At 44.4% G+C, this 18,616-nt stretch overlaps 1 protein-coding gene across 3 annotated transcripts in view; it reads right to left on the bottom strand.

The window, feature by feature from the left end:
• ZRANB3 (zinc finger RANBP2-type containing 3) overlaps positions 1–18,616 on the bottom strand; it is a 929,924-nt gene that overhangs the window by 294,027 nt on the left and 617,281 nt on the right. For all 3 annotated transcript variants that reach the window (XM_078681806.1, XM_078681805.1, XM_078681807.1), the window contains one exon: positions 11,561–11,680. In XM_078681806.1, the coding sequence (XP_078537932.1) occupies positions 11,561–11,680 (120 nt within the window). The remainder of the gene's footprint in view (positions 1–11,560; positions 11,681–18,616) is intronic.

Here is an 18,616-nt window from a genome sequence, read left to right as displayed (position 1 = left end):
TCAACCAGCACTTCAGTGCCTTAACATCATAGTCCAAGAAATCCACCCGTGTTTGTGTAGACAGTTTTTGTGTGGCTTTGAACCTCGGTTGGAATTTTTCAGAGGTCAGCCCAAACTTACTGGTCAAGATGGCCTTGATAGCAGTGTCAAATGTCCAGTCCCCCACCTCGAGTGTAAGAAGATTGTCCCTTCCCCCTGGGGGCATGTAGTGCCCTGTCTGGAAAAGGTGGCTAACTAGATGGCCAACTGTTGCCAGAAATTAAACAGCGACAAAACAGAACTGGGGAATAATCACTGTCCCAGGTCTGTAATTACACGGCCGGATGGTTGGGGAAACCCTCCCGACCCCAAATCCCAAATCCCCTATAAAGAATTGTGGCATGTGGTTGGATAAAACACTAACAATGGAAGATCACAGAAAAACAATTAGCGGCCACTTGCTTTGGCCTACTTCGAATAACACAGAAGATCATACGGCTTATTCCGGAACAGCTAAAAAGAACTGTGATCCAAGCCCTTGTGTTTTCCCGCCTGGACTATGGCAACTCTGGGCTCATCAAAATATGTTACTAACAGACTGAAAGTTGCACAGAATGCAGCGGCTAGACTACTTCTCAAAATCCCAAGACATGAATCAGTAAAGACCTCCCTGAAACTCTTTCACTGGCTGCCCATTGAAGCCAGGATCAAGGTTAAATCCCTCTGCCTGGCTCACAAATCAATGAATGGCAGGGACCAGATTAAAAACAGAGACCTCATCTACCCATATGCCCAGAAGAGATGTCTTAGGTCATCACAAGACTGCCTTATGGGGACGCTAAGAATCAAGAGATCAAGATGGGGAGGCAGATCATTTTCATACCGGGTCCTGAAGCTGTAGAACTCCATGCCCAGGGACCTGAGATTGCTGAAAGAGGAACCCAGCTTCAGGAAGAAGCTCCAGGCATGATCGTTCCCACGATAACTGTCCAACTTGTACCTTCGCCAGCAACTCTTTCACCCAGGGCTGGGAAGCCCTTGTGCAGTGATACGCTTTACAAAATCCATAACATAACATAACATGTACCTCGATAGACTACCACACTAGAACTCCCCTGGGACTTTGTGTATTATTAGAGCCACTTGATATGCTGCAAAACACTTGTCCACATCACCCCCCACCACACAGCTATGCACCAAATCCTTGCGTATTCTGACACGACTCCTGGAGAGACACTGCAGGTATGCTGCCACCATTACTGTTGCTGGACCCTAATTGTGGGGCTTTAATAGCCAGCTCTCTGAGGTTGAGCTCATGGGTTAGTTTCCTCTCCTCCAGAGCCATCTTCCTCTCCCCTAGAGCTCGCTACAGCTTGGCAAGCTCCAACTTAAACTTGCTCTCCTCCCTTCTGCCTGCCAGCTACTCTGGGGACAGGTTCTTTAAGGAACTGCAGCTCCTGGCTCTGGGACCTACTACTGCTCCTGGCAATTTGTTGTCCCCATCTACAGGCAGGTCCAGAGCCAAAGCAGTCTTCAGAATCAGCTCATCCTCCTGTTTAGGAATGTCCTGCGCCTCATCTATATTGCCATCCCCTGCAACATGGGACTCTGCTCAGGCTTTCAAGGCTCTCTGCACCTTCTGGGTAAAGCCTCTCATAGAACCTGAAAATGCTTGCATAAAATCTTCATCTGAGCCACTGTGTAAGACTCTAACCTGACCAGATCACACTTCAAAACTTCAGGTGCAGGTGTAGTAGCAGGTGTAGCTTCTCAAGATTTAGACATAATTTATCAAGAAAAATAAAAAGGCCCTTCGGGAAGAATTGAAAAAATGGAAAGTAGATAGTTGTAGTGAACAATGAGTTACTATAAGGTATTGCACAAACACAAGTCTTATCCTCACCGCCAGTAGCGACTCGTAGTGAGAGTGTTGCGGGGCGGTGAGGCGGGCGGAGGAGGGGCCGGGTGGGGGTTAGTAAACTCTGAGTGCGCTACAGGAGTGTAGGCGCATCCCTGTGTTGGGCACACTTATATGGAGCTGTGTGTGGTGAGACAACACAGTGTGTTTCCAAACAATTGTAGTCAATAAAGTATCAAAGTTGAACGTTACAGGTAAACGTTTAATCCAAATTTGTCATGTGCAATAAACCATATTATATTCAAATGGATTTGCAGACCATCAGTTCATATCGTTTGAAACTGTACATAGCTCCGATGCATTTCGGACAATCTTTGTCCTTTCTCAAGGAGCTCTAAAACAAAAAGGATATATGACCATATCAATATCATGGAAAGTTAAAGAAACAAAAAATATTCAATACATTTCGATATAACAAAGTTAATGTAACGGTTGTTAGGCATGCATTAAATTGTGGTGCAAATGGAGTGATGAAATCAAACGGGGATGACTAAAGAGACATAGGTGAGGGAGACTGAAAGAGCGTGAGGCCAACGGCAATGGCACAGGTAAAACAGTTCAATGAGACCCAGTATCATGGGTTAAAAGCGGGAACACAATAATTCAGGAAATGCTCAAGAGGTGGTGTGAGAGCGGGTGCAAGGTGATTCAAAGGTTCACGAGCTGCAAAAAAGCAGCTCAATAAGCTAGCGGTCCCGTAATGGTGTACCGCTCGCTCGGATTTTAAAGACATGATGTGGTGCGCTCAAAGGGCGGTTGGCGGGCAAAGGTAGTCAAGCTTACCGGGGTAGTCTCATCAACGGAACCTATGATGGAGGTCTGTGAAGGTGAAACTCCGCCGAATGAATGCGGAGTTTTGAAAAAAGACTGTGGAAATGAAAAACGGACTAGGTGAAGTGTAAGTTAGTCTGGTTGCAGCGTAACGGGGGTGGCCATCTTAGAAGGGAGATTGGAAAAAAAGGGCATTAGAAAAAGGTGAGGAAAACATAGTGTCAATCGCAACAGCGAAACAGTATTACAATGCATCAATGAATGCCCAAAGGCGGCATTATAAATAGCAGCTTAGCTCAGTCCGGTCATTAAGACCAAAAGGTTTCTGTGTTTGTAGCCTGTACATCCAGGCTGTCTCTCTCTGTAGCAACATTTTGTTGTTGTCTCTGCCTTCTTTTGGTTGAACAATCTCAAGGACCAGATATTTGAGTTGAGATATGTTGTGGTTCGCTTCATTGAAGTGAAGCGCAATGTTAGATTTGGAATTCTTGGTCCTGATATTCGACTTGTGTTCGTTCAGTCTTGTTTTAATCTTCCTACTTGTCTTTCCCACATATGTTTTTCCGCATGGGCACTTGAGGAGATAGATTAGATTTGAAGAATCGCACGTGGCGTCAACATTCAACTTGATATCAAACCCTCTCATTGGGTGGCAGATCGTGTTACCTTTAATTACATTATTGCAGTTGCTGCAATGGTAACATGGTCGAGTTCCAGTGAAGGTGGTAGATCCCTTTATGGCAAGAGGTTTTGAAAGGATTTCCTTAAAGTTCATGGGCCTGGTGTAGGCGAAGATCGGAGGATCATGGAATAAATCACCGAAATCCGGTTCCGATGATAAGATGCGCCAGTGTTTTTTGATGATCTGTTTATATTGGTTGCTTGAGGTCGAATACCTTGAAACCAATACCATTCGATGGCTTTCCGTCTTAGGTTTGCTGGCTAAAGCATCTGTTCTTGAGATGTTAGATGCACGGTCCATTGCGTCTTTAAGAATGGTTTCCGGATATCCTCGTCGTTGGAATCTAGAAGCCATCTCAGTGATTTGATTCCTTCTAATGATCGGGTCAGAAACTATCCTGGTTACTCTCAGCATCTGGCTGTAAGGTAAATGTTGTTTGAGGGAATCTCGATGAAAACTGCTGTACAGTAACGCATTGTTGCGGTCTGTAGATTTCCTATACAGATCCGTCTGTATGCCTTGTGGGGTTATTTGGATGAGCACGTCCAAGAAAGCAATTTCTTGGAGATCAATGTTCCAAGTAAAGTCTATACGATCGTCCTTGGTGTTGAGGTCCCTTAAGGCCCGTTCTAAACTTTCTTGGGGGCCTTTCCAAATGAAAAGTAGATCGTCGATGTACTACTCAATAAACTTTTAACACTGAACTTTGTTGAGAATGAGAAACTGATACTCTGCACTGCAGATGTAAGAAGCTTATATACCTCCATTCCGCATGAAGGAGGTATTAACGCGGTGGAACAAGCCTTGCTCACGTCAGGAATCAACGACCCTTTGAAACCTTTCATCTTAGAACTGATGATATACACACTATACCATAGTTACTTTGAACACGACCAAACCTGGTATTTACAAATGTCCGGAATGGCTATGGGCAATTGTGCGGCCCCTACCTACGCGAACCTATACATGGGTAACTTCGAACATAACTACATATACCAGAACAGAACATGGATGGACAATCTCAAACTTTATACACGGTACATCGACGATCTACTTTTCATTTGGAAAGGCCCCCAAGAAAGTTTAGAACGGGCCTTAAGGGACCTCAACACCAAGGACGATCGTATAGACTTTACTTGGAACATTGATCTCCAAGAAATTGCTTTCTTGGACGTGCTCATCCAAATAACCCCACAAGGCATACAGACGGATCTGTATAGGAAATCTACAGACCGCAACAATGCGTTACTGTACAGCAGTTTTCATCGAGATTCCCTCAAACAACATTTACCTTACAGCCAGATGCTGAGAGTAACCAGGATAGTTTCTGACCCGATCATTAGAAGGAATCAAATCACTGAGATGGCTTCTAGATTCCAACGACGAGGATATCCGGAAACCATTCTTAAAGACGCAATGGACCGTGCATCTAACATCTCAAGAACAGATGCTTTAGCCAGCAAACCTAAGACGGAAAGCCATCGAATGGTATTGGTTTCAAGGTATTCGACCTCAAGCAACCAATATAAACAGATCATCAAAAAACACTGGCGCATCTTATCATCGGAACCGGATTTCGGTGATTTATTCCATGATCCTCCGATCTTCGCCTACACCAGGCCCATGAACTTTAAGGAAATCCTTTCAAAACCTCTTGCCATAAAGGGATCTACCACCTTCACTGGAACTCGACCATGTTACCATTGCAGCAACTGCAATAATGTAATTAAAGGTAACACGATCTGCCACCCAATGAGAGGGTTTGATATCAAGTTGAATGTTGACGCCACGTGCGATTCTTCAAATCTAATCTATCTCCTCAAGTGCCCATGCGGAAAAACATATGTGGGAAAGACAAGTAGGAAGATTAAAACAAGACTGAACGAACACAAGTCGAATATCAGGACCAAGAATTCCAAATCTAACATTGCGCTTCACTTCAATGAAGCGAACCACAACATATCTCAACTCAAATATCTGGTCCTTGAGATTGTTCAACCAAAAGAAGGCAGAGACAACAACAAAATGTTGCTACAGAGAGAGACAGCCTGGATGTACAGGCTACAAACACAGAAACCTTTTGGTCTTAATGACCGGACTGAGCTAAGCTGCTATTTATAATGCCGCCTTTGGGCATTCATTGATGCATTGTAATACTGTTTCGCTGTTGCGATTGACACTATGTTTTCCTCACCTTTTTCTAATGCCCTTTTTTTCCAATCTCCCTTCTAAGATGGCCACCCCCGTTACGCTGCAACCAGACTAACTTACACTTCACCTAGTCCGTTTTTCATTTCCACAGTCTTTTTTCAAAACTCCGCATTCATTCGGCGGAGTTTCACCTTCACAGACCTCCATCATAGGTTCCGTCGATGAGACTACCCCGGTAAGCTTGACTACCTTTGCCCGCCAACCGCCCTTTGAGCGCACCACATCATGTCTTTAAAATCCGAGCGAGCGGTACACCATTACGGGACCGCTAGCTTATTGAGCTGCTTTTTTGCAGCTCGTGAACCTTTGAATCACCTTGCACCCGCTCTCACACCACCTCTTGAGCATTTCCTGAATTATTGTGTTCCCGCTTTTAACCCATGATACTGGGTCTCATTGAACTGTTTTACCTGTGCCATTGCCGTTGGCCTCACGCTCTTTCAGTCTCCCTCACCTATGTCTCTTTAGTCATCCCCGTTTGATTTCATCACTCCATTTGCACCACAATTTAATGCATGCCTAACAACCGTTACATTAACTTTGTTATATCGAAATGTATTGAATATTTTTTGTTTCTTTAACTTTCCATGATATTGATATGGTCATATATCCTTTTTGTTTTAGAGCTCCTTGAGAAAGGACAAAGATTGTCCGAAATGCATCGGAGCTATGTACAGTTTCAAACGATATGAACTGATGGTCTGCAAATCCATTTGAATATAATATGGTTTATTGCACATGACAAATTTGGATTAAACGTTTACCTGTAACGTTCAACTTTGATACTTTATTGACTACAATTGTTTGGAAACACACTGTGTTGTCTCACCACACACAGCTCCATATAAGTGTGCCCAACACAGGGATGCGCCTACACTCCTGTAGCGCACTCAACCTTCAACCACTTTGACGCACTTTGAACAGTTACGTCGCCTGTAGGAGCACCTTCACCTAGATACCTTGTTTAACCTTCTCATAAAAAACTTTGAGAAATCAGCCGCGCGCCACGCCCATCACCTCTGGTTAGTAAACTCTGGCATAAGGCCGACCGGAGGTAAGTACATAAATAAATAAAACTAATTACATTGCGCGCGCTGCAATGCAAATGGTGCTTTTTTATCATTGAGGGTGTCGATCTCTCTCAGGATCTTGTCCTCAAATGACAGGATCTCTGTAGGCATAACTGCACTTTCAGGACAAAAGTTGGATTTACATCTTCACGGGGTCAGGGTCCACACTGCCTTTGCGCGGTGACCCGATTCTCTCACCAGAGCGCCCAATCTGTAAGTAATAGGGTTTATGGCTTTCTTTCCCCCTTTTCCCAATAGAACGGAAAGTGCCAGTGTTCTTGCAGACACAGAGGTTGGAACTCCGGTTCCGATTGAAGGATATTTTATCCCTTGAGATTCTTCGACGGGATATTTGTAAGTGACTTGATTAGGGGTATTTGGATTGGGCACAGGGGCTGACGCGTTCATAGCGGACAGGCAGCTGACTGTAGGTTTGATTTTATCCCAGCAGGTACAAATGCACGGAGGCGTATGTTTACGGATAAGTGAAGCTTTTACTAACTCCATTTCTAGGAGGTTTGTTTGAAGGTTTGTTAACTTGGGAACTTGGCAGGTAGTGCATGTTGACTCCCTTCTGCTCAGCACTGACAGAGCACGGCCATTGTAAGAGGAGAGGTTTGCTGGTTTTGAGTTGTATCACTATGTAAAGTTACACGTGGTGTTTCTAATGGATATATTATCACCTCAACTTGGTATTTAACTGCATAATATTTTCATGTGGTGGTCACTCTATGCTTGAGTTTATTTCGCCATACGTGCATGAGTTTATGCATGGTTAATATGAGGCATCTTGTTCATGAGTAGTACAAAGTGTATAGGTTTTAAGTTTTGTCATATTGTTTTGTAGGTAGTATTTGTGTTGAATTGTGTTACACTTGTCCTGAGGAGGCCCGACTCAGTGGGCTGAAACGCGTTGACCTATAAAGGAGAGGAGTCCATCTAACTGAAATATGATTTTTTGAATATTTGTTACACACTATACAAGTGATGGAATAGAGTGGTAGCATCTCTCTATTTAGGCAGTGTGTAAAAAGGATTCCCTCCCCCCGGATTACTGAGATACATGCTTCGGTGTGCAACCAGGTTTAAATGGATGGGTACTACAAAAGAGTTTGAGCAACTTATTGGTTGTGATTATGTGTTTTTGTATATATAATGGTTTTTGATTGATGTGAAATTTACAATTGTGCAGATACCCATATCTACAATAAAGTAAAGATATGGCAAAAGAATTAAGGACGCCCTGGTGAGTCATTAAATTGCTGACAAGTTATGGTGGGGGACTAGGCTCCTGTGCAAGGGATCAATTTGTTAATTAGATAAATAAAGGTGCTATGTTATTAGATAATTTCTCATTCTTGGATGATTTAGCTTTCCTCCCTCTTTCCCAAATTTAAACAGCAAATCAGAAAACCCGAAAAACAACTCCCTCACTCTGACACCCCCCGGAGAACCACCCCCTTCTACTGTTAAGTAGTGGTCCCCTTCCCGTCCAGCAAAACAAGAGGACACCAAATCCCTTACGGCACGAGTTGTGAGCCTGAGTGTACTACTGATGCCTATTAAGGGCACATTGGATGGCACACTGACTCACATGTTTACTTGCGAAAATGATAATCTGTTGCTATCATCCACTGCAGGTCTAGCTGCCTTCTATGGAGTGTTCTGTAATGATTAGTGGCTACAAACCTCCACTGTTATCATCGCCAAGGCATCACAACTGAGAACCTATTCTGCTGAACAGCACTTCCTCTTCTCTGTGTCACACACCTTTCATCTACTTCGGACCGATCTCATGCAAGTAAAGACCTTTTCACCTCCCTCGCTGCCTCCTCAAGCTGTTCTTGCCTTGCCTGTCTGTCATATGTGGGCAATGAGAAAACCAATAGGCTCGTAAAGTTGGATGTAGAAAGTTCTATGAAGCTAGTTTGAGGCCAGGTCGAAGGAGGGGATGCAGGTTACAGAAGAATGCAGAAGAGAGTTCTTTTCCATTATCACACAGTTGTTAACACCTTGTCAGGAAGAACGTACAATTGACCCCTGTTAGACCTGGCACCATTGGCGTGGGTCTCCCTTCCATTTTTACTGTTGCCTCATGTGGTTTTGCTGGTGTTAGATGCTTTGGGCACTGTGCCACTGCTGTCCAGTGCCACAGTGCGAGTGCTTCCTACTATAAATTGATGTATTGATTAGGGGTTCCCTGATTGGATATTTGGTTTACTTGTTAGACCCTAGTACAGTACACTGAGTGTGCCCAGGGCGTGTCAATCCAAATGCCGCTAGTGGGTTTGCAGCACTGGTTGTGCCACGCACAGAAGCTGCCTTGTAAAATGTGTCAAGGTCTGCCATTGCAGAGCCTGCGTGCAAGTCTGGTACTGTCATGCTGACTGGGCAAGTGCACCCACTTGCCAGTCCCTAAACCTTCCCTTGACTTCATATTATTCACCCCTATGATAGGCCCAAGGGCAGGGTGCATTGTAAGTATAAGGTAGGGCAAGCCCTGATGTGTGTGGCATGTCCTAATAGTGAATTACAGCCATTTTCGTTTTTCACTCTTGCAAGGCTACCTGTTCTCAATAGGCCAAAATGGGCTGCTGGATTATTACATGTTTATAATCCTAGCAGACTCAAGGAACATGGTAGAGATTCAAGTTCAGTATGCCTGGACTCAGAATAATAAAATACATCTTTTAGAGAAGTTTATTTTAATATTCTGTGTTTGCAAATACCACTTTTAGAAAGTAGTTAATTGCTTGCCTAACCATTTAGGCCTACCTCTGCTAGGTTGTGTATTCCTTTGCCTGGGTTTGTGAGTGACAGGGCTGGGGGATTCCAGGAGACAGGCTGGGGCAGCCCGGTGGTGAATAGCGAGATCTGCATCTAGGTGGGAGGGAGGAGTTGCACCTGGGACCTGAATAGGGCTGGGCCTTCCCACTACAATGCTGGCTCCACCCCCTGCGGTGCGTCAGAGGTCCCTGCCCTGCACACTGAAAGAAGAGAAGGAAGACTGTCAACAAAGTGCTCCAGGACTGTACTTGCCTTCCACAATGCTGGCTTCACCTCCTGTGGAGCGTCTGATGTGCCTACCCTGCGCTGTGAAAGGAGAGGTCTGGTAAACAGAGTGCTTCAGAACTGGTTTGGACTGGGCACAGGCCCCTCTCCCCTCAGAGAAAAAAGGATTTTGGGTTATTAATATTGGGACCCTGATCCCAAGAAATTAGATCACTTCTGGACTTACAAGACGAAACCTCTGCTGAGGAGAAGGAACCTGAAGAAACTAAGGAGAGATTATTCCCAAGCTGAAGTGCTGCTTGGGGCATTGGCCTGCAGTGGTTGCCTGACTGCCAAAGGGAGGAGAAAGAACTTTGTGGACTTTTCTTTCAACTTGTGCAAAGATCTCCAAGGGCTTGGAAGAGAGCTTGCCCCCTGACCGAAGTCCCAGGACCAGTGGACTTTACCAGCCTTTGTGAATTGCTGCTGGAAACAAGTGGCTACAGAGGCAGGGAGCTGTGACCGACTCTCACGATCGGCCCGGTGTCCTGTAGGCATCGCATCAAGCAATGTCCGCCTCAAAAAACGCAAGCTCTGTGCTCACCAACTCCGTCCTGACAGCGTCACCGAGCCGTAGCCTGCACCACGACTGGTAGACACCGCGACGTGCAACGCCTCGCTACACCGAATCGAACTGGTCAGACCAACGGGGTCACTGCTGCTGACTTCGAGTCCTGTGACCGCACCGGAGTTGGGCACCGCCTCGCACGCTTTGCGACGTACCGCCCGACTCGCACCGCTGTCCGAACTTATTGACGCCAGCTCCCGAACTCCGGCTCATTCGCCGCACTGCAAGCTGCAAGCACCGCATCGAAGCACCGCCTTGCCCTGCAACGCAAGCCTTGGATCCCCCGACTCGGTCAACGGGCCGCTGCCTGCACCGCATCGAGGGACAACGTGTCCTGCAACGCTTCCTTTCTGCACCGCGGCGATCACCGGAACCGGCTCGCACATCCGTGCCGGCCGCCCCAAGTAAAAGGTACTGTGACTGAGTCTGTAGACATTTGAGTGGGCCCGTTCCGACGCGGTCCGCTGGATTTGCTAGACTCTGTGTTATTTTCAACAACGCTGTAGCCAGACCAGGCTAACGACGCGCACAGAACCTTGATTTAAGCCTTTTTACAAAAACTCTTGAAATCTAATAGTACTGTGGATTATTTTTGTCGTTTATGGGTCTTGTGGTAACTCTATATAAAATATCCTTATTTTTTATATAAAACCTTGTGTGGTGTCCATTTGTAGTGTTGTCACTGGGTTACTGTATGTGGTCACAAATGCTTAACTTACAACGCCTCTGAAATAAAGCCTTGCTGCTCGTGCCAAGCTACCAAGGGGGTGAGCAGGGGTTATTTTAGGAGTGTAATCCCCTTATCCTGACTAGAGGAGAGGTTCCCTATTTGTAACAAGTACCTACCTGTGCCAACTAGAGACCCCCAATTCTAACAACCTCTATGTTGGAATGCACATACTCTGGCGTTACAATGTTGCCAATTCCATAGAACCCATTTTCAGCCAGACTGGTACAAGTAAAGCCACCTCAGTTTCAGATACAAGAAACACTTGGCTGCCCAAATCCTGTATGAGCATGAAACCACCACACCAATGAGCCACCAGACACCTCAGAACAATCAGTCCGACCTCCACTGTCACACGCAGCCAGAACGACACAATCTCGTTTTTTAACCGATGCACAAATGGAAAGCAGGATGTCAGCCAAGCGTTTTCTCTCATTTTCAGAAGATATACATTTAGTTTAGTAAAAATATCTTTGTGACTACCCACACAATCAAAAGACTCAATAGAATCAATTTAAATTTCTATGTCACGATTATTTCTCAAAATCGCCTATACAGTTAGTCAGCACCCGGTATGTGTTACCTGGCCCGCAGCCTGAATGCTCAGAATTGCCACACGTGTATCCGGATCATTCTGAAACTGATGCACAAGGTGTATTCTTTCTGCTGAAGGCACACTTCCGTCAATTCTAATGTAGCGAGCCTGTGGGATTCAGCAAAACAAAGATTCATGTCAATCTTAAAAGACGTTCAAATAAACAGCAATTTGTGCTGGCACAGATTAGCCACATTGTTAATGCCTTTCCATTTGTACTCTGGTTTCTACTATTCCACAAATTATGTGAAAGGGAGCTTGCCAAGATGGTCTTTCTTTGAACAGGCTCTTGGTCATGTTTGCCTAGTTGCCTAGTAGGTCAGTCGTCACTACGATCAGTATAGTTCATATGGATTTTGTGTAAAGCTGGTTCTTTACCGGTAGTTGGGGAGATGCATACAGATCTGCCTACTTTTATTGTCATATAGCCTCAAGGTAAACATGCCATCCATGCAGTACTTGTATTACTAAGGTTGAGGATGCACAAAGAAGAATGCATAAAAGAATGTGCTGAACCTTTTCAACTACTCACCCCCAATCACAGATCTGGGTTTAAACCATTGTTCGTTTGCTCACCATGCCACCCCAGTTTGGACCCAGCCATATACAAATCAGTCGTGACCCTGTTCCTCATGGGAACAGTCCAGCCCGAACTGCCAGGCCAGGTCATCCCTGGACCATAAACAAGCATCCTGGGACCAGTTTCAGGGTTTCAGGGTTTCACCCTTCATCAGCCAGACTAGCTTGAAGCCAGTGGTAAAGTGAGCAAGGGACCCTCGTCTGGGCATACTCTTGGCCACTTCGGGTGAACAGCAAACACAAAAGGATGATGGAGTGCTGATACTTTCAACCACTCACCCCAGTCACAGATCTGGGTTTAATCCATCATTTAGTTGCTCACTATGCCACCTAAAAGTATACAAAGGTTTAGTAGGAGTACGGTTTTAGGCCTTCTTCTATAAAGCACTGTGAAATTCTGAAAGTCCAACACTGTGAACTAATGCAAGGACACATATGTTGTGATTTTCTTTAAGAATCTAGCCCCTAATTTATTTACTGTTGTCAATAATGATTTTGCACAGATTCTTCATTATTGTGCTATTTAACGCAATAGGTTAGCAAAAACCTTTTTCAAGTTTCAATTTTTATGAACATTTCATTATGAAAGCAAACTATCACCAACCTTGAATTCTAGATAATCATGTATTGGCATATTACCATGTAACATTACATTGTTGCGGGGTAACTTAAAATAAAGCAAAAAGATAAGACTCCTTCTGGCAAGCCAAACAAAGCTTTTTAATGTCGCGGCAGGGAGAGTAGCTAGCAATCTCCACACAGGTAAACAGCTGGTCTAAATTTGCTACTTCACAGCCAGCCACTTTTATAGCAAAATGAACAATGCTTATTACAAAAAGTCACATGATAAGTTACTTAGCAGTTACATATTGGTGACAGAAAACATCTTGTCACCTGTGTGTTTCTAACCTTATGACTGTTCTCGGCACATTCTTCATTGTAGTTCTAATTATGCTTGACAAACCACAAATTTACTTCTCGTAAGTGCATGTATATTTGTATGCGTGTTTTATTGCTCAGCTCCCAAGACCTCTTATCAGATTCTGTGTACCCGTGGCTAATTCAATCTCCTGCTCCCATTCTTCAATCATGCTTTAAATTTACTAGGAAAACAGAATACATGCCTGTGTGCTAAAACCATAAATTCCTTCAACCCTACAAACAAGGGTTTCCTTTAACTAAGACCTTGCAGGTTATGCAATCTATTTTCTAGTGAACTCTTCACATCTCCCGCCTCAGCACAGATTATAGGCCTGCACTGCTCTTTCAACACATATAATTTTATATTGTTTTCTATTGACGTCTGCTGTAGCATCATTTCTTTGAGTTTAATTTACTCTCCAACATCTTTGAAACCTCTACCATTCTAATTTGGCTTGATGACATTTAAAATTGAACTAGTCTGCATTACCAGGTAACATAGCATTAGTCAATAGGATTAGTCCCAAAAATAGCCCAACAGATTTTACGCTGAAAACAATTGCGCCAACTTTCAGTTGAAGCTTTGTAGCAGAACAATGGGTTATCCACAGAAAATAACAAAGGTAAAAACTATTCTAAAGTAGCTGAATCCTTTTGTATGACACGTTAAGTATACCTTGTGCACAAATGTTGTGGGTAATCAAATCGGACTATAAAATACATTTTCCAACTCAGTCTTAATGTAAAAATCCCCCGAAAAACCGGCCTGAAGAGGTATAGGCTAGCTTTCATGTCTCAGGATCGGGTTAAAATCATAATAAATAAACATTTCAGGTGACGTAAAACTACAATAAATACCGCTCTGAACATATCCATCATGAACATGCGAAAAGTTGGCTGATAATTAGAAAATCTTCTAATGAGGGTAATGTGATAGTATTCAGCCAACAGTTAACATATTTAGGAACTCATATTTTTCCAATGCTAAGGATACCTTGGAGAGGAAATTCAAGGAGCCTCTTGAATATCATTCAGCAAGAATTCTGTTTCCTTTAGAACTAATGTAAGAGTCAAATAGCCCTTTAAAATTTAGTTAACACAGGTGCATTTCTCTTCAAGTTCTAGTACATCGGGCCTTTAACATTTTAACTAGTGCACAAATATTGCATTATTGTTCCCATTTATCAGAACACAACCTTTCCAAACAGGTCCTAACTGCAGTTCATTTCAAGTTGCAGATATTTGCAATTCCTCTTTGCAGAGAAGATGAAAGAGAGGTCCCATAAGAGTTGACACTGTAACCTTTGCTTAGTAGCTAATTTAAAAAAGAAATCATTGAAAGACCAAAGTATAAAATTATTCTGGTTGCTAAAAATCTTTACAATCAATATTCAAAAGGAGATGGCCGAGGTTGTGAATATTCCAATGTAACAATAAAATGTTATCATTGTTCAGAATGGGTTCAGACTCATACTTTATCTCAAACTTAGATCAAATATCAAGCATGATTTCTGGAATGCGAGCTTGGGTGAATACCATGTTATTCTGCTCTCCAATTAGGCTGCGTAGCAGACTCTTAATGTCTCCAATCGCTAGGTTAATACCTGTGGTGTTTTTCTCAAAGCATGTAATCTATTTTCCTGCCCCATTCAGCAATGACGGTAACTTTGTTTTCAACCCCTCTTTATCCATCTAAGCCCATGGCACTTATATAATCCCCACCGGACCCTTCAACAATAGCGGGCATACTCTCATTCTAGGTGATCTACGTGTCTCTCCTCAACATAGCGTTCCTAGGGTTTCCTACTTCATGCCTGATGCAATCCTCCACTACTGCCATGTCCTATTCCTCCTCTGATAAGCTACCATCCGACCCAGACCGGAGGAAAAGACTGGCGACGCCGGATGAGGAATCGGGAGCAGTGCTGAGCTATGCATAAATGCGGTGAGTGGGAGCCGGGGTTTGCCTTGGAGCGGGTCTGAGCAGCGCAGTGTAAGCCTAGGTCCTGTTTGGCGTCTCGCGCCAACTGGAGCCGGGCTGGGCATGTCGGGCCTGCTCGCCGCCTGCAAGAGCTGGGCCCTGGACGCGCTCTCACATTGGGGCTAATTTTGCTGAGGCGGCTGTACGGGAACCAGGGGGAGCCAAGGTGGGCCTACGCCATCGTGTCTGCTCCTCCCGCTCCTAAGTGCGAGGTGGGGGAACCGGCTGAGCTGGGGCCCATAGGTTCTCCACATCCAGCCCAGTGGCCAACGCAGAGCCCCCCTTCCTGCCTCAATTTCGCAGATGACCTGCTCCCCACTCCAATTTTTGGCCTATCCAGGCCCCCTAAGCACATGAGTTGTGGCACTCTGTTACAGCACTTCATATAACCTGCACATTGAGAGCCGTCACTTCCTGTCAGTTGAGTCACGGACAGCTGCGGCTCGCTCCGCTTCTAATAACCCGACGAGATCCGGTGGCTCTGCTGGATTAACTTTGCGGCCTGCTGCCTTTGTTGAGTCAGGCCTTGGGTAGCCTCTGCCTTCTTGTTCATTAATCCTGTGTTGGATTGCGGGTGGTGGTTCCAGCTGTGGTGGGGGCCCAACAGGTCTCTTCCTTCTAAGAGCTAATTCCCATGCCTGCCCTATTGTAATTGGAGTCCTGCCTCCCGCTACCCCCCCTTCTACACAGCGACGTGCCTTTCATCCTAAAAGCCACAAAGTGGGTCACACTAACGCAGCACCTACAACAACCTGTTCAACAGGCGTACCTGAACCATGACAGCACCTGTGCTGCAGCTGACCATGGATCGCGCCAACTCCAACGGCCGAGTTTGAGTGCGTAGCTGAATTGACTTACGCTTACGCAGCAATGCCTGTTATCATAAGTATGACAGACCCCAAGCAGCCAAAGATTTCCTTTGAGAGCAAACGTCAAACACGCACAATGGAGGCAAGCACTGAGCTGGAAAATGCCTATGGTCCCAAGGAAATGTCTGAACAATCAGAGGAAGACATGTGCTCCATCCTGCTGGATGTGCATTCCAGCCTTAAAACAATAGACAACAAATAAGATGTACTTACCTCCGTTTCTCAAACTTTATACGACAGTTAAGTCATAAAAGCGTTTCATAAACATCCAATATTTACAGAATAAAATATATAAATAAAATTTCATTACATTTCAAAGTTCAAATATAATTTTTTTTAAACGTAATTAAACTACCACATAACTATCGTCGAATATAATATTTGCATAAAACCATAATATCACAATTTTATATTTTTAAAATCACGATAACTACTTAACGGTCCATAATTCATTATAGAAGTGTCCTCATATTCAGTTTTGTTAACCCAAGGGGATCAGGATAGAGCACCATTAGTTTCAATAGTTACTGCTTCTGGCGAATAGCCCACACCCATTTCAAGAACTTTGCTAGAGCTACAGCAATTGGTGGACTAGAATCTGTGGATAGAATTCTCAACGCCTCTTCGTGTCGGCGGATTCCAAACATTTGGCAAATAGGTTTCACCCACTTTTGTCAGGGTGCTACATATAGTGGGCAGAAGAACAAGATATGACTTTCAGAGTCTTGCTCTTCCCTGCACCTCGGACATTTATCATCATTAGTTATTCCTGCCCTTCTAGCTGTAAACAGCTTTGTCGGGAGGGTACCCACCCTGAATTGAAAATAAAGCTTACAATCAACTGGGTTCTCTATGGCATCCCAGTATAATTCCAACATTGGTCGAGGTTTAAATTCCAAGAATCGACCTGTGAGATGAGAAGAGAGACCCTTTATACATATTGTTGAATTAATCATTTCCCAATATCTGGCCTTCAATATTTTTTGGGAGGGGAATACTGCTTTTGATGGATCATCCCACAATTCTTTCATTCCCATTCTCACTACCAGGGATTTAATTTCCTTCAACCAGGTTATTTTTTGGGAGTAGTCCTTGTCAATAATATCTTTTAGACCCTGAGCATAATGCAGCAGTTCTTCAGGGTAGGCGCCATAACGCACCCTTGACGCACTCCCCGCTCAACTTGGAAGGTTTCCGTAACCTCTCCCCTCATCCCCCACCGGACCCGGGCAAAGTTACCCTCAGGGCAGCAGCTGCGGGGCCATTCCTAACCCCTCCACAACTTGCCATAATTTGCGACGTGGCACTAGATCGAAGGCTGCCCTCAGATCCACAAACACTGCATACAGTGTCCCTTTTCCCAGGACCACTGTCCTCCAATAGAGGATAATGAACCGAAAAACTTGATCAATCGTACTTGTTTTGGGGCGAAAACCTGCCTGAAATTGGCTAAAGATACTATTGTCCTCCATCCAGGTCTGTATTTTCCCCAAAACAAGACGACCCATAATTTTCTGAATAGAATCTATAAGGCTAATAGGTCTATAATTACCTGCCAAAGATTTGTCTCCTTTTTTGTACACAGGTACAATTTCTGCTCCCTTCCAGGGCTCAGGGACCGCCATCCCTTGTGCTATTGCATTTGCTAGGTAAGCAATGTATTGTCGCCAACGTTGCCTATCATTTAAAAACACGTCGGCGGTAACACAGTCCATGCCCGGTGCACGCCCCTCAGTTACCGAATCGAGCGCCCTATCGACATCCCCTAAACTAAAAACGGTCTCCCTAGAATAAATAAAAGGGGGTATATCCACTTTTTATCGCTATCACTACAAACATATTGCGGCCCAAAATAGTTAACCCATGATTTTTGTGCAACATTATTCTGTGGGCAGTCCGGACATCCACCCCTACCCCATTTAAAAGTGTGCATGTCTCCTTTAGTTCCCGCCATTTACACTCCTCCCATTCCTTTTCAGCTCTAGTCTTTGTTTTTCTATAGCAACTTCGTGCCGCTTTTATGTCCCCAGGGTCCCTAGTTTTTAATGCTAGACCCAGCTTGGCACGTGCTTGCCTACATGCATCATTATACCATGTCTCGGGTTTGTTCTTTAGTTTTTTCTTAACTGTACTAGGCTTACAAAAATACCTTTTAAGATTAGCAAATAGATTGGAGTGGACAAACAAAGTCGGGGTTCATTGTCCCACTAGTCACACCCGTCCCCAAAGTTTCCAATGCCATGTCCACCTCGTTCTTAATAGCAGTCAGGGCATCGGAATCCTTAATGACGTTACACCACTTAAGGTGCCGTTCATCATTTGTCAAGGCGATTTCTGGGTCCACTACACCCCCACTATCTACTCCCGCTCCATCTAGTCCGAGCCTGAACAATGCAGTCAGGGGGTTATGGTCGCTCTCTAAGCGAATCTTAACCTCCATGTCCACAAGAGAATGCCAAAGATGTAAGTGGACAAGTAAATAATCTATACGGCTACACCTTCTACTATTATCATATGTTCTGGCACCCATCTTATCTTTCGATGTTCGACCATTCCCCATGAGCTGATTCCCCATACATAGCCCTTTCAATTGTATTGCTGCCTCAGTCCATCTTTTTATGGGTTTCAGCTCAAGTTGGGGAATTCCCCACCTAGAGTCTTCCCCTTCTGTTAAACTCAGGTCATCTTGCCCCA

This window comes from Lissotriton helveticus, chromosome 3_1 (assembly GCF_964261635.1).
Source record: "Lissotriton helveticus chromosome 3_1, aLisHel1.1, whole genome shotgun sequence".
Lineage (NCBI taxonomy): Eukaryota > Metazoa > Chordata > Amphibia > Caudata > Salamandridae > Lissotriton > Lissotriton helveticus.
The sequence above is the reverse complement of the archived record's forward strand: the minus strand, read 5'-3'. Positions and strand labels throughout refer to the sequence as shown.